Source organism: Ixodes scapularis, unplaced genomic scaffold (assembly GCF_016920785.2).
Source record: "Ixodes scapularis isolate PalLabHiFi unplaced genomic scaffold, ASM1692078v2 PGA_scaffold5__190_contigs__length_132052651, whole genome shotgun sequence".
In the NCBI taxonomy this organism is placed as follows: domain Eukaryota; kingdom Metazoa; phylum Arthropoda; class Arachnida; order Ixodida; family Ixodidae; genus Ixodes; species Ixodes scapularis.
The window spans coordinates 28,963,507-28,978,906 of NW_024609880.1; the positions used below are offsets into that span (position 1 = coordinate 28,963,507).

Genomic DNA, 15,400 nt, shown 5'->3' on the forward strand with positions numbered 1-15,400 from the left:
GCGCAACGCAGAACGGGAAATGACTCACAACCACTATGCAGACTTCAGTGTCAAGAAAATAACAAATCGTAGAAAACGAGAAAAGTACACAAAAAGAAGATACCTCTTTCTTGCTTGTATATTTGACCTCGTTGCGGCAAAACGTCGAGGCTTCTTTTGTTTCTTTTCGTTTTGTCGTCTGTCCGGTACTTATTGCTGTCGAGAAACACTGTCGGTAAGCGAACAATGATAAGCATAGAATAGGACTGGAAACTAACTACAAGTAGGATGATGACCTCTCAAAATGCCAAGAAAACGTCTCACAACGTTGAATGCCTTTTCGAACACCACTTACTTGAACAAGGTGCAACGAGTGCCGTGGCTATTATGTGGGCTCTCTTTGTTATCCATTTACTCATTTCCGTATCTTAAGTTAGTTTATAGAGTACTCCCCATGTAGGGAATATGTATTGTAGCTAAACAATGCGTCGTCTGAGGTTCGCCGCAGGACCTGATATTCAGCGATCTCAGTATCCGCAACCTTCAGCGATATGGGTACCGCGGTGTGAAGATCGCGCTCCGTGGCTCCTGGATGATCGGCTTCACGAGAAAGGTGCTTGCCCACACCTCCCTGGCGGAAAAAAAAATAAAGTAAGGCTCTAATACTGCTTGTATAAAGTAAAACTAGAATTAATTACGCGTCGCAGACTCCGCCTCTTACTGCTGTCCTACGACGGTCATCCAGATAACAGCCATTTTGTTGGGCACCAGTGCGCTTTTTATGGGTCGTGAAAGTTGCGAATAGCTAAAACGTCATCTTCTTTTTCTTTTTTCCCCAGAAATATTTGGTGGTTGGACTCCATAAAATAACCCTACAATGTTTTCTTTTGTTTCCGTTTTGTGTTGTTGGGTGCTAATAAAAAATTCTGGTAAACCAGATTTGCGCAACCGTATAATTGTGTTTGTCAATGACTGCGATGCAAATTACGCAATGCCGAAGTGTCTTCAAAAGTAATTGAATTACATTTCCCAGTATTTCTACTCTACTCAAGATACTTCACTGTGAAAATAACTTGGGTCGTATTTTAAATACTTTATGAAGCAGGAATTTAGTAACTTAACTTAAATACTTTTATCGAGTATTTTGTACAACGCTGACTAGGGAGTCTGAGCATGAAACGATAGCAGCAGTACGCGATGAAAATGAGGACCAAAACCTGGACAGCTCGTTTGGGCTCCGTAAACTGTTGTAGAATTTCAAACATGTACATTCCTTCATTTAGGCATGTCCGGTCTCTTCGGTGTTTGTTTCTTGAGTCAACGTGAAAGGCTAGCAATGATGATAGCACAGACGCTATCTGTCAGAAAGAGGTGACTGTGAAATATCAAGTGCTATGATTTCGCCGAAGTATCCAGGCGGATTCACTGAAGTCGCTTGACAGGACTCAGGCGAACGTGCCAACGGCTACTCTCTTAAAATAAAAGCTAATAGTATTTACTAGGTAAACACTAGTAACCGCTTGTCAGATAGATCGCTAGGTAGTTAGCAACCGTGGGAGGTAATGGTCAAGCTAGTGACGCTTACTAGGTCAAGAAGTTAGTAACGGTTACTAACCAATCTAGTATATTTTGCTGCCTTTAACTAGTAACTGGCACTAGCTCTCGCAAAACCCAGGTGGCGCTAGTCAACGTTTGATTCAAAATTGGCAAAAAGGTATTGACGCCGGGATAGATTGTTTCTCTACGCTACTTACACGCACATTTGCACAGCATTTATTTCACATTTACAGATGTGTTATACATTTAATACAGACAAGCAGTTCGTTGAACACAGAAACCTACACCACCTTCATTTCTTCGTTCTTGGCAGTTACCGAGGCACATGTCCGGGCTGCAATTCCCCGAACCTCCACTCTATCACTGCGCCTGGGCCTGTCCGACTCCATTCGGAGATGGAATTTACATTATCCTGGGACCCTACTCGGCTCGGGCCCTGAGCGACAGCGAGAGCTGATCGCTCGGGCCAGAGAGATGGCGGTAGCTTGCGGGGCCCTGGATTTGGGTTCCTGAACTTTGGGGGAAACCCCACAAATCAGAAACAAACATTCACAGCGTCTCTTATATAATCCCTAAGACGACTTGAAGGCGAAAGCCCAGGCGCCGATGAAAACGCGATAGCAAACCTCCGAAAACAGCACACTCCCTGACGACGGATTTTGGCGCCGTTTCATTGGTACCTTTCGTGTCGCCGACGTGTTTTCGCTCAAAGAATTCGAAGGTCGACAGAACGATGAGCCATATAAGACTTTCGCTTTAATAAAACGTTTTTATCGCCACCATCGCCAGACCCACACTTCCAAAACGTACACGCGACGACACGCTTATTTTTTTTTTATTGACGACACGCTAACCCAGTCGCTCTCCGCAATGGCTACCTACGTTTCTTTTATACCAATCATGTGAAAGAAGTCGGTCGGTCAGTGACCACCTCGTCTTTAAGCGAGGTTACAAATATGGTGCTGCGTTCGCACCAATATTGTTCTCCACTGTTGTTGATAAAGACTCAAAGGAATCTATATCTCTTACTTAGAGGTCACAGTACACAGATTAGAGTAATCATTTGCGACAGTTTATAAAATGGCGTCCCCAAAAGTTACCAGCAGCCATGTTGTCGCTTCCACGTATAGATGGCCCCACTTTGCCCATGCCCGTGTCCGTAGCAACCGCATCGTCTCTACACCGTATTTCCGTTCGCTGGTTGGTATATCACGCTTTTACGGCCACTGTCACGATCGAAAGCAGCCACATGAGAGTCATCTGACCACCGAGCACACGCCGACCGTGAAGAAGACGTTCTCAGCGTCAAGTTGTAGCAAAGTAGCGAATAATTTTGGTCTTCGAAACCCATGCAGCTGAACCGACCGAACGATGGCCGTCGACCGGCGTTAGACCTATCTTTGGAGCAGTCCACGTCCAGGCACATAGTCGCCCAGTCGAGCGCACGAACGTTGACTATGCACACCAACACGGGAACACGAGAAGAGCACGCAACACACGGCAAAAACGGCAGGTTCCGATCGCAGAAATGAGCGTCTGGCTAACTTTAACCGGTTACGGATGAAAAGATGGTGGCAGCTTGCGTTACCTAGCCTAAAATTTCGTCATTCCTTCTTTTTTTCATTTGTATTAATTATGTTTTAACACAACCCTCCCCCTGTAAAGTGTTGTTATCGCTTATTTTTATCTGCATTTTCACCCCTCCCTAGATCTTTTCCACCAACCTTCAGACCTCCTCTTAGTTACCACAATTCTCTCCCTATCTATTCGTCCATCCATGTCAGCAAATCCCAGTCCCCCTCAAAATCCGTAGTCAACACACCCCCTCTCTCTAAACCTGCCTGGTTTCAGACCTCATACACAATACCGCCTTCCCAAAATCCAGTCCTGGCACTATGACTACCTTCCATACACCCCTAAAGACTTCATATTTATTATAGTTCCAGAGTACCTCGTGTTTCATAAGATCTCAATCCCGCTTCTCCTTCTTTATTACAATATCTTCATGTTCTTTTAATACTCTCTTCCCTCATTTAACCATACTCCCAGATATTTTTAATTTTCTATGTATTCTATCACAGTGTCTTGTATCTCCAAGGTTCCCCCTTCCCGTCGTTATGAACTAGTATCCTAGACTTGTCCTTGCTTCCGGTTTTGTGGTTTCAGCTTCCCAAGTTATAAATACCCTGTTATCTGCGTATATACGTTCTAGAATCTAGAAACTTAATCAAATTTTCATTAAGTTCATGTCTTTTAAGTCAATCCCAGAGTTTTGCATGATTCACATTGTCGTGTGCTCCTTTGATGTCCAGAAATGCAAGCCATAACGGTTTTTGCGTTGTCATCGCTATCTATGCACTGCATGATTACGAATAAGTTATCCTCCAGCCTTCTAATCCTTCTGAAACCATTTTGGAGCTCTTCCAGTATCTGCTTTCCCTCTGCCTATTCTTCTTTTTACAATCTGCATGGCTATTCGGTAGATTATTGATGTTACTGTGATTGGTCCCCTACCGAAAATCCAGTATAACGTTTCACTATCCAAATTATGGAACCGGAAAATTGTTTATGGAAATCCGAAATCCAGATTTCAGACAGACGAATATTTTCTGAAAACCTAAAATCTAGATAGATTTATACTGTTATAGCGAAAAGTTATACTGGATTTTTCGGTAGGTTCGGCACGATGTGATACAGTCTTTGCCTCCCTTGCCCTTATATAATAGTATCATCCGGCTTAGTTTCCAATCATTGTGTACATCCCCTCCCATATTATTTGGTCAATCATCTGCCTTAGCTTCAGTTTAATTATTTTGCCTAACATTTTATTCAAGCTCATTGGTATGCCATATGGGCCTGTTGCAGTTCCAGCCGGGTCCTTAACTTCTGCTTTATCCCGTTCCCCTGTGGTCATCTCAGCTGTTTCACTATATTCCTCCTCTTGTGGTATGTTGTTACTTTTACCAATAGTCTAATTTGGTTCCAATATCGAAAAAGCTGCGTCTATTGTAAATCTAATGTACTCTCGTGCCTCTTCCTTCTCTACCATTGTCACATCCTGTGTGGTCAGTATCTGTTGACATTCCTCCGTTATTGTTCTCTGTGCTTTAATATGTTCCCAGAGCCTTTTTGCAACATTCCTAGAATTCCGATTTATCTCTATTGTTTACTGCAATCCTGCCTTCCCAATTGTGGCCTGGATTAATGCTGATGCGTCCCTCTTTCTTTCCCTAAGGTCCCCCATCTGGATGCTACTTCTGCTGGAGCGGCCCCCCTTCTCTTTGCCCATTTGTGTTCTCTAGATTCCTCCTGGCGTCGCTCTGTAGCTGCCTTAAATAACTTATTTATCCCCCAACCTTTCGGTTTCTCTTTTAGCCTTCTTCCTCCTTTGGTTAATTTGGTATTTCTTTGATTCCCTTTTGCAAATGCTAACTATATCCTCTTACGTCCATTTGTTTTCTGGTTGCTTGTGTACTACATTCTCAATTCGCTGAGGTGCTTCTTGCCATTGCACGTCGCTTAAATTACTAATACCTTTTCTATCTTGAGCGAATATTTCTTCTTTTAATGCGCCAAATGCGATCTTGGTTCTCTTATAGTGACTCCCTAAGCTCTTCGTACCCTCTTTATCTTTTCGATACGTCCTAATTTAAGTGTATTTTTTCCGAGTCATTAAACTGTAGTCAATTGTTTAGTGCGAGTTGTTTCTTCCCCACGTTCGTTTTCCGTCACATTTTACCTCAGTGTTAACCAATACCAGATCAAAAGCTTCACGAGACTCCTCTAACGTCCTACCTGCTGAATCCGCATGCCCATCAGTCTTTCAAATGCGCACTCATGTTCCCCAAAATATTTAGTTCCCTCTCATTGCCCAATTCTTTAACGTCTCCTGATATACATGTTAAGTGTTCTATGTTTTCCTCCTCTGCATCGCTCCCTGTTTTAGATACACAAAACCCAGAATCGTGTCCAAACCCCTAATATTGCATTTGATCCACATGTGTTCCCTGCAGCGCTTTCGTTCCCTTTCTCATTCCTTACCCTTCACTAACAGCCCTAATCGCCCTCCTTGGCGTTCCCCTTTGGCCTGGTTGTATCCCATTCAATGCTATACCGGTATGTATGGTAGTTCTTCCATATCCCTCAGATGTGTTTCTGCTAATCCATACACTGCAAAAGTTTTGCTTTCTAATTGCTCCTCGATCTCCTCCCACTGTATAATGTTCCTGCCCGCCCCCCCCCCCCCCCCCCCCCCCCGGGGCACTTTTATGAACCCTATGTTAAACTGTTTCCTTTTGCTATTCCTGCGAGGCTTCTTCCCACCCATCCATACTCTCTCCCCTGGATTTACATTTCGGCCCTCACATACACCAACGCCCACGGGGCCCCGGCACCCGCAAAAAAATGTATGATGTGACGTCCAAATTTGTTGTCTTCCATGCTACCAGTGGTTCCACTGTAGTGGATGCCCCATGTAAAAAGGTCGAAGCGAGCCTGGTACACCACACTGTTAACTTCCATTACTCCGTACTCGGGTCGTCGGTTCGTCCCCCTTATCACACGGTTAGCTTCCAGCACCCGCTTCTCTATTTGCAAAGGCTGTCCCCAGACCTCTGGAATGGCGCATATTTGCACATGCACCGTTTCGCAGACCTCCCTCAGCTAACGTAAGCCATACGCTATCTGCCTGCCGAAGTTCTGCCTCAGTCCCTTTAACACATCATTTAGTCCTGCATGTACTACCACTAGGTTCTCTCCCTCCCTGCTTTTCCTGACTTCCTCCTTCGCTTTGGCTATAGCGCCTACGACGCACTTTCCTGACTGGGCAACTATGTTTACCCTCCCATCCCCTTTCACCCTGTCCAGCAACCCCTCATAAACCCTAGTTATGTTTGAGTCTCCTACCACCAGCACCCTCTTTACCCCCGACTGCCTGTCTTCAACCCCTCCAGCTCTCTGTGCTTTCTCTGCCTCAACATCTGCTGCCCTCCTCGAACGCTGCCGTACTGCAGCGCTATACAGCCTTGCAACCTCCTTTCTTCTAGGCCAACCATATGATCACCAGTGAACTGTCCCCCTGGCTCTGCCGCCTCTACCACCGTTTTCTGTGCCACCTCCCTCCCTTTTCTAATTAAATACTCCTGTCAGTTGCTGCACTATATCCTCCCACTTCGTCTTATGCTCCACCAACTCCGCCTTCCACTCTTCCACCTGTCTAAGCCCCTCCACCTGTCGCTCAAGCTCGGCTCGCTGCTTCCGTTCTTGCTTCAGCTCTCCCGTCCTGCTCTATACCTTGATTTTCCATTTTCTGGTTATCTCCTCCACATCCGCTTCGGCCCTCTTAACCAGATCTCCGAACTGCGCTTCGAGCTGAACGCGCTTCTCCCTTATACCCGTATCTCCCTCTTCAACTCCTCGCCCATAGCCGCCAATTTCCCTTATATTCTCCTGACACCTTCCTCAACCTACTCGCAACTCCGGCATGTGAAGCTGCTCCCCTCGGCTTCCGCTACACTTTCGAACTCCGTCTTCATCATGTAGCACCAACAACCACACTCCTCATATTCTACATCGGGTCCTTTTTTAATTTAGGCGTCGCATCCTTCTTCCGTCGCGTACTCACCATCGCCTACCGGTACAGATCGCGACCTCCCGACAAATATCCCGCCAAAACTCAAACCTAGAAAGCCAGGGTACGCCTCTGCCACGGTGGAAGAAATACATTAAAGGGGCCCTGCAATGACTTTTTGACTGGTTTTTAATTTGCACTGAACCTGAGCGTACTGAACGTAGTAACTTAATCCAACTTTTCTTTTCTCAAATTTCGCTTTATTTGAAAAGTTATAGGCAAATTAGAATTACAAAAACAAGCAAAAAATAACCTCCTTCATGACGTCGTAGGTCCTGCCTTGAGTGGCCTTGAACTAGAGGAGGAGGAGTGAGCCCTTTTAAAGGGGTACTCCGCCGATTTTTGAGCTACCTTAACTAACTATATTTTCTGACTCCCAGGCCTTTACCCTTTCTGGTATGCTATTTAGTATCGTGAAATTCATAATAGTTATTGCGAAATCGGCAAATGAAAATGATGCAAAAACAGACATTCAAATATACCCGCCCTTTTCAGGGCCGTGACGTCAGTGGAAGTTCAGCTTGCCAGTCGGGCGAGCAGTCTAAAAAATAGAATATGCCAATCATTTGTTCCGTGCTGGAGCGCGGGGACTGGAGCGAGCTTCTAATGCATTCATTTGACACCATGAAAATGCTTCAAATCAGTTGGGAACAAATTCTACAGTCCAAAGAGTGAACCTCTGCACTTCCAATGACGTCACTTTTTCATTGTTGCCAGTAGAGACTTTCAGTTTGAAAAACACGGTGAGGACCAAAATTGTAAATTCAATAACTTATTTTGACCTAATATTCGGGATACTATTTTGGCGATGTTGTTTGGCGAGTTTAGCAAAATTTCAAGCAAATCGGGGACCATGAAGAAATCGGCGGAGTACCCCTTTAAGGTGATGGCTCTGGCCGCTCTTCCCGCGGGGAGCGAGCGACAAGATCGTGTTCGGAGCGAGCCTCGAACCAGGAGTAGTTACTTCCGCGCCGTCGCTGAGGGCGCTGAGGTGTGAGCATCGTGGGTATGAGGCCCCTCCTCGGCGGCGTAGCGTGCTCGCCTTTTTCGTGGTGTGGTGGTGGTGTGCGGTCAGTGGCTTGCCTCGTGTTTTGCTTTGGTGCTGTGTCGATCACTGCTGCCACCATTGTGCACGAAGGTGAGCTTCAACCCGAAGAAGAGGAAGAAGGAAGAGAACACAGATTTACGGACTACGGCGACTTGGTGGCGGCGTGGCGGCGTTGAGGTACAAGAAGAAGCGGTGGGCGAGGGAATGCGGGACCACCGCTAGAAGAAACAACCGGAGCGGTCGGTTTGGGAGGGACCCGATACTTGGGCGCCACCTATCCCCGTGCGTGGACTTGGGAAGTAATCCGTTACACGTAACAAATTACTTGTAATTCATTACTTTTTTAGGCAATCTTGTAATTGCCACGTTACTTTTTGTGGCAGTAATTTTTAATCTAAATTTATCACACATATTGGTAACGAATTTCTTTATTACTCGTTACTTTTTTTTTTACAAAAATGAACATAATACAGAAACTGAAGCAATATGAGCAGGCAATTAAGTAGCAGAAAGATAGCAAGTTCAACAGAATAGAAAACCTCGGGAAGAGGAGAATAGCCGAAAAGAAAATACGATATTTCGAACGTCCGGTCATTAGAACCACCACAAAAATGTGGAAGGAATATCGAAAAACAAAAATGAAGAAGAAAACGCGGAGGAGGCGTTGTCTTCTTAATCTCCCAGCGGAGGCAATCGCTGATACTGAACTTGAGCACCGCTAGCTTTGTCTGCAGAAATCCAGGGATCATTTCCGTTTGCCCTAAGCTAGCGGCATGGCGGGTGAAGTTGCAGCTTTCGCTGCCTTGTCAACTTACAGGTAAACCAAGTACACCTACACTCTTTCTCTTAAATACAATATTTTATTTGTACAAGGACTGCCATAATGCGGGCATATGAGAAATGGAGAGTAGTGTTGCAGAATATTTTTAAAACAACAAAATTGTTTCTATTGTTCTCCTTATAGATGTACGAAAAAAAAAATAACGTGAAAGTAATTTCTAACGTAACGCGTAAAATAATCCGTTACTTTTCAGCGAAAATAATTTGTAACTGTAATCCATTACATTTGAGGCTTATTCATTTTTAATTGTAATCCATTACATTTTTCAAGTAACGGGCACAACTCTGCCCGTGCGATTGAAGCGCGCTCGGTGCGCCGAACGTAATGTTGCCGCCGCGTCGGACAGAGAGTCATCACCTAAATGCGTTTCTTCTACCGTGGGTACAATAAGAAGCAGTGAGCGAGGGAATCCGGGACCACCACTGGGGGAAACAACCGGAACAGTCGGTTTGGGAGGGACGCCATACTTGGGCTCCATCTATCCCCGTGCGAGTAAAGCGCGCTCGGTGCGCCGAACATGATGTGGCCGCCGCGTCGGACAGAGAGTCATCACCTAAATGTTTCTTCCACCGTGGTCTCTGCCCACACAACCAACTAGCCCGCCAAAAAAAAAAAAGAATGCAAACGTGCACGTGGTTTGGTTTCGTGACCCTACCTAAAACGTTTACTTTAAATCCAACCCCATGATCATAACGTTAGTTTAAAAACTGCTTTCTAGAATCCCATAAACACGCACGCTACTAAACTAATAATACCAAAAATCACAAGCTTTGTAGGAGCTCCGGAGAACACGTCATCTTCCATTGACAACAAAGACGTTCCGTTTGAGGTTACGATAACGATGGCGATTGTAACGTAACACAATGTGCTTGTCTTTTAATGTTGCCAATCGTCTCTTGCGAAAGAGAAACACATATTTTAAAGAATACAATATTAAAAACAAAAACAGATGAACCTTTATTTTCTTTGGAAACGTTTTTCGCACCTGCTACCTGTTCATTTTCGTTCCAGTTAAAACCAGAATGAAAACATAACCGTTTTCAAAAGAATGCAAACAGGAAGCTAAACTCGAAGCCGTATGGCCATTGCATCAGTAATGGCTGCGCTAGCGGCAGCGCTGGCTTCCAAGACGTGCTGAAACAGAAATTGCGATCGTTATAAAGTCAGCTCCAATTCTTAAGCATGCCCCCTCCTACAATATTTGATGCTATGATTGTTTGTGGATACCTCCCCAAGTGTTCCGAAGCAGTAACTACGTCGCAAACGCTGGCCATCGGCGATGCAGCAGATGCCGTCATCTTGTCCGCGTGTTTGGGGTTGTATATAGCTAGTAAAAAGTTATTAACGGTCAGGAAAAAGTAGTAACCACTGGATTTACCATCGATTTACTAGCTATCGCGCGCTTGAGGTAGCTAATAGCTAGTGTAAGGTAGCAACGGTAAGAAAAAGGCAGTAACTGCTGCAGTTACTACCTTTCTACTGGCTTTTTTCAGGAGTGCAGCTTCGACGAACGCAATATTGTGATATTTTGTTTTTTGTCGACATTTTTGTGAGAGTTTGGAGAAAACAAATGCTGGTTTGCGCTCCTTTTCCTAATCATTTGCTTGTTCTCCAATCGCTAACCAATGCACCGATTCGCTGTTATGAAACTTGACTACACGACACTGATGAACCACGTCGGCCAATTGCATGATTGGCAGGGTGGTGAATTGAACAACTTGATATGCATTGAACATGTTGACAAACAGCGCACAAGAGATAAAAAAAAACACTTTAGAAGAAAACAAATAGGACAAGCGCTCACTCGCAATTCAATATATAAAACTTAGAAGAAAGGAAGAAAAGAAGCCGGGAAAGAAAGAAAGACGATCATATCCTTTCTTCCTTCCGAGTTCTGTATAATAAGCTGCGAGTCAGGGCTCGTCCTGTCTGTATCCTCACACTTATTTTTTTGTTTTTTGTGCGCAGTTTGTCACCATGCTCATTAATTGATACTAATAAGGAAGCGGAAATACGATATAGAGAGGACGCGGTTGTCACGGAGACGCGCATGCGCAAAGTGGGACAGTTGGTCGGGCCAGGTCACCCCGGCGCGGAGTGACGGGTCGTATATAGTGACTGACGAACGTCGGTCTGCGCCGGTGCGCGTTGCGTACGTCGACGTTGGAGTAGAAACAGCATTTATGCGCATGTTCTATCGCCGCATCTAAGTTCATAACAGTGATAGCCTGTACCAACGCTTCTTGCTATACTAACAGTTTTAGTTTACAATGAGCCGCACTTGATGATACGGATCACGGGAGACAATTCGTATACCTTAGAGCCTATCAGGTGACATTCCGATTGGGTGGGGCGATGCGCTTACCTTAAAGTCACAAGGCTGACTTAGGGTGCTGGATTGGCTAACATGGCTCGTAGCGTGCATTGACGTGCTATCGACAACAGTATGAGCGGGAACATTAAAGTGCCTGGCCTTTGATACCTGCTGCGCAACCCTCGAGGCTTATAAAACTTAAAATGGTGGGGTGGAGAAGGGGCTGCGAGAGTGTGCGCTTACTCTCACCTGCACACCCTCACAGGCCACTCTCCATTACGCCGTTTTCTCAGCCTCAAGGTAGCGCAACATACACCGAAGGTCACGCGCTCTGGCGTTCTAGGATCATGTGACGGGCTAGACAGACACGGGCAGTGCCTGTCCGTGTCTGTGTCTTCCACTTGTCCTCGTCTTTAGCGTTACTTTTAATTTCGCTCTGGCGTTCCCGCTCGTACTTTTACGCACAATATAACGTACGGTGAAGCGGAGTATAGGAGGTTGATAACTTTACCTTCTTTGATGGGAAGGAATTGAAGGCTCCCTTCTGATGAAGACGGGCGATGCACTTGACTCGAGGGCCCTACCTTATCACTGCCCACAATATAGCGTTTATTGCATGTAAGTGTTTCCACGGCCACAGTGGCAACGTTAGTGAAAAAGTACTCTGCTTATTGCTGAATACAAAAATTCCATTGCGAACATCCCCAGCTGAAAAAAACCGCGTCTCGAGACAGGTTATTAGTTGTATTCTCATTTCTGAGAAATGTATTAGTCTGAAGAAAGGCTGAGCTCTCACAGTGTTGTCTGCTAAAAGACAATTTCAATGAATTCGCGTAGTGCTGTTTCCTACCAAAGGTGATAAGTCTAAACATGCGAAACAATTTATATGTTTTGCAAGACAAAAGAAAGCTCCCAAAAAGTCGAAATTCGAGGAAGAAATTGACTCTTACAGACACCCAGCGAAACTCATGTTAAGCAAGAGAGCTACAGTCTTTCAACTTGGGCTTATACCGGTTTCCTTTTGTAATGTGATCAATGACTGATTGAACGCATGTATCTCCGCAGGTCATATCTTCAAGCAAGCTAAATTCCGAGCTTTTAGATATAATTCTTGTTACATCTTGAAGGCGTCATTGAACGATGGTAAGTAAAATTTTAAAAGGTTGTATATTCTGACGATTTTACTTAACATGCTTTTGCAAAAAAAAAAAAAAAAAAAAAAAAAAAAAACGTTATACCTTGAGAGTGGTGTTCATAATCTTCGGTAACTCCGAGGCAAAGCGCCGGCCTAGGGATTTCCAGGCACCGATTTCAAATACCGGCCGCGGTGCCAGGAGTCTGATGGAGGCTTATTACCGAGAAGGTGCCGTGTAACGGGGATTTCGGTTGAATATCGAAGAACCTAAAGGGGTCGTAATTAATCTAGTCCTCCGCTGGGGCGTGCCAGATCAATCCAGATATTCTACATTAGCTCGGGTCGTATAATTTCTAAATATTATAACTAATTTTTGGTGTGTTTGTAAAACTGATTTAATTAATTTATCTATAAGATTGCACTGTTTATTTTTTATGAATGCACATTGCAAGTAGACAGCTGATGACCAATTTGATAAAACGGTTGATTATGAATCATTAATTGAAACAGCTGCCATACTGTTTGTGCTCCAAACAACAATAATCCTTAATCCTTCGCAATATGTGCTGGGTTCGTTCGTTCTACAAACAAGTTTCTTGTGCACTTTTATCACACAACGAGAGCTATATTTGATTATTAAGCGTCCTATTATTAGACATTACTCGCTTTAACATTTCTTGATTACAGCCCTCGGGAAGTGCTGACGTATATTGTAAATCGCAATGCAAAACTCACTATTTTCTGCTTGCACCAATACGCATGCCTCAAAGTTGTTGTTGAATTGTTTTGCTACATATCTAAGCTAGTGCAAGAACTCCGGGGAACAAAAAACTGAAAGCGACACAGAAGTCGATTTTAAGATCGGCTTTCATGAGGTTAACTCAATCTTCCCGCGCTCCCAAAACACAGTTACAATTACGCGTAAGTTTATTCTTAATAAAAAAAAAAAAAAAGCCTCCAAAGACTGTTACAAGCGCTCGTTACTGAGATGAAAAAAAAAATAAAGTTCCGTGTCGCAATGTTTTTCGTTAATGTTAGGGCATCGAAACGAGAATTAGTTTTTACGCCTGGCCTGGGAATATTATCAACCGGATTTTTCGAGAGCTCTGGTTTGCTTAAAATTTAGGATTGATTCGCGGACTCTTCAATTTGTAATGTGAATTCTCAGCCTTGAAATCTAAATGAATGATATAAAACAACGCCATTGATTAATGGAATGCTGTTAATTTCGTGAAGGCTGCCTGTCTGGATTTCTTGATGTCTCAAAGAAGAAGGCGCGATCTTTGTATGCAGGGTATTAGTAAACTATAACAGGCAGTTAGCCTATTTAGCTCGGATTATGCGCAGTCTTTTCTCTTTGCGCTTTGCAAAACGTAAAAAAAAATTCGTCAACAAGATGACCCCCATGATATCTTGCTTGGTGTTAAAAGTGATCAATGTCCAAATTTCTTGAAACTTCGTTCATATTTTATTTATCAACTGCCACATATAGCATAGAAAAGAGTAAAAAAATCGCAATAACATATATAGTTGTATTGAAACCTGTCCATGTTTAAAACAGATTGCACTAGGAAACTAGTTCTAGCACCCAAAATTGCTTTTTTTTAGCAATAAAATAATGAATATGACAAAACAATAAACCCTTCTCTTTATTTTCAGAGTGCTTTATCATAGTTGTACCTACAAGCAGTGACATATCCAGGGCAAACCAATGTGTGCCACAAAAAGAACTGGTCAATTGTAAATTTGAAAACTACGAAGTTTCCAAAGACCTTCAGTGCCTTGAATACGAAGAGGTAATAGGAATATATCAACTTTAAAAAGTTAGTAAAGAAATTCTAGTTCAAAATACCGAACAAATTAAATACCTTAATTACTATTTCCAGATGGAGAAAATCTCTAAGTGCACTTTCCTACAGAACACGAAGAAAGCTAACCACTGCAAGCAATCGCACAATTGCAGCCAATGACGAAGCTGAGAATAGCTCTATACCAGGGATAGCGAAATTACTTTCAAAACGTATTTAAATTCAATTACTAATTACTTTCTTAAAATACGCAAAAATGTAATTAATACATTCACAATTACATCAGTAAGGGCATAACATTACAATTACTTTTCAAAAGTAATGCAAATACTTTTACATTACTTTTTAATTCCTTCACGCAGTAGTTTGTGTACACCTCTTCACGGTATACGAGAACTTGGGTCTCCCTGTTTGCACTGCATACGCTTCATCGTGAGCCATACTGAACAGCCACCCCGCTGACGCACACGATGTTAATGTTAAACATATTCAATAGCTTATTTTTATTTAACTCTTGAACAGCCGGCACACCGGTTTCGCTGTTCATACAACGGTAAAGGTCTAGAGTTAAAGGCTGATGTGATTCCGTCTTTCTTATTTTGGAGAAGTTATAGTCACTGTCAGTCACTTAAGACGGGCCATTAAAGTTCGTTCTCACGATAAATCATGTGGAACGTTTTCCTTTGTCAAGGACGCAATCTAATCGTTTTTTTTTAACAGTATTAGTCCATGCAATCCTGGGGATTCCTATCAATCAGTATTGTTCCAAACACAGAGAAGTTCTCAGTGTTGGGTTTTTACTCAAAAGGATTTTCACTCAAAAGGGGCGAATTTTTACTGAGCAGAAACGCCACCAGGGAAGGAAATGGGTGGCGGGAGCTTTCTAAACTGTGTACTTAGGAAACAAAGTGGCGGCGATATGTTCGCGTTTGCTCATTCCTGACTAAACATCCCGAGAAAAAAACAGAGGCGCCTTCTTCTTGAAAGAAAAACAAAAAAGAAAAAAACAAGAAGAAGGCCGAGGTGCCATCTTCTTTTTTTTTCCGTTTTTAGGACTACAAAAGCGTACTTACTTGCCAAGGCCAAGGT

The 15,400-nt window shown here is 43.5% G+C and overlaps 1 protein-coding gene across 1 annotated transcript in view; it reads left to right on the top strand.

Annotated features, from left to right (window-relative positions):
- The window catches only part of LOC120843257, a 91,061-nt gene that overhangs the window by 40,140 nt on the left and 35,521 nt on the right, over positions 1–15,400 (top strand). Inside the window, exons 4-5 of the mRNA XM_040214553.1 lie at positions 12,434–12,511; positions 14,163–14,299. Coding sequence (XP_040070487.1) covers positions 12,434–12,511; positions 14,163–14,299 — 215 coding nt within the window. The remainder of the gene's footprint in view (positions 1–12,433; positions 12,512–14,162; positions 14,300–15,400) is intronic.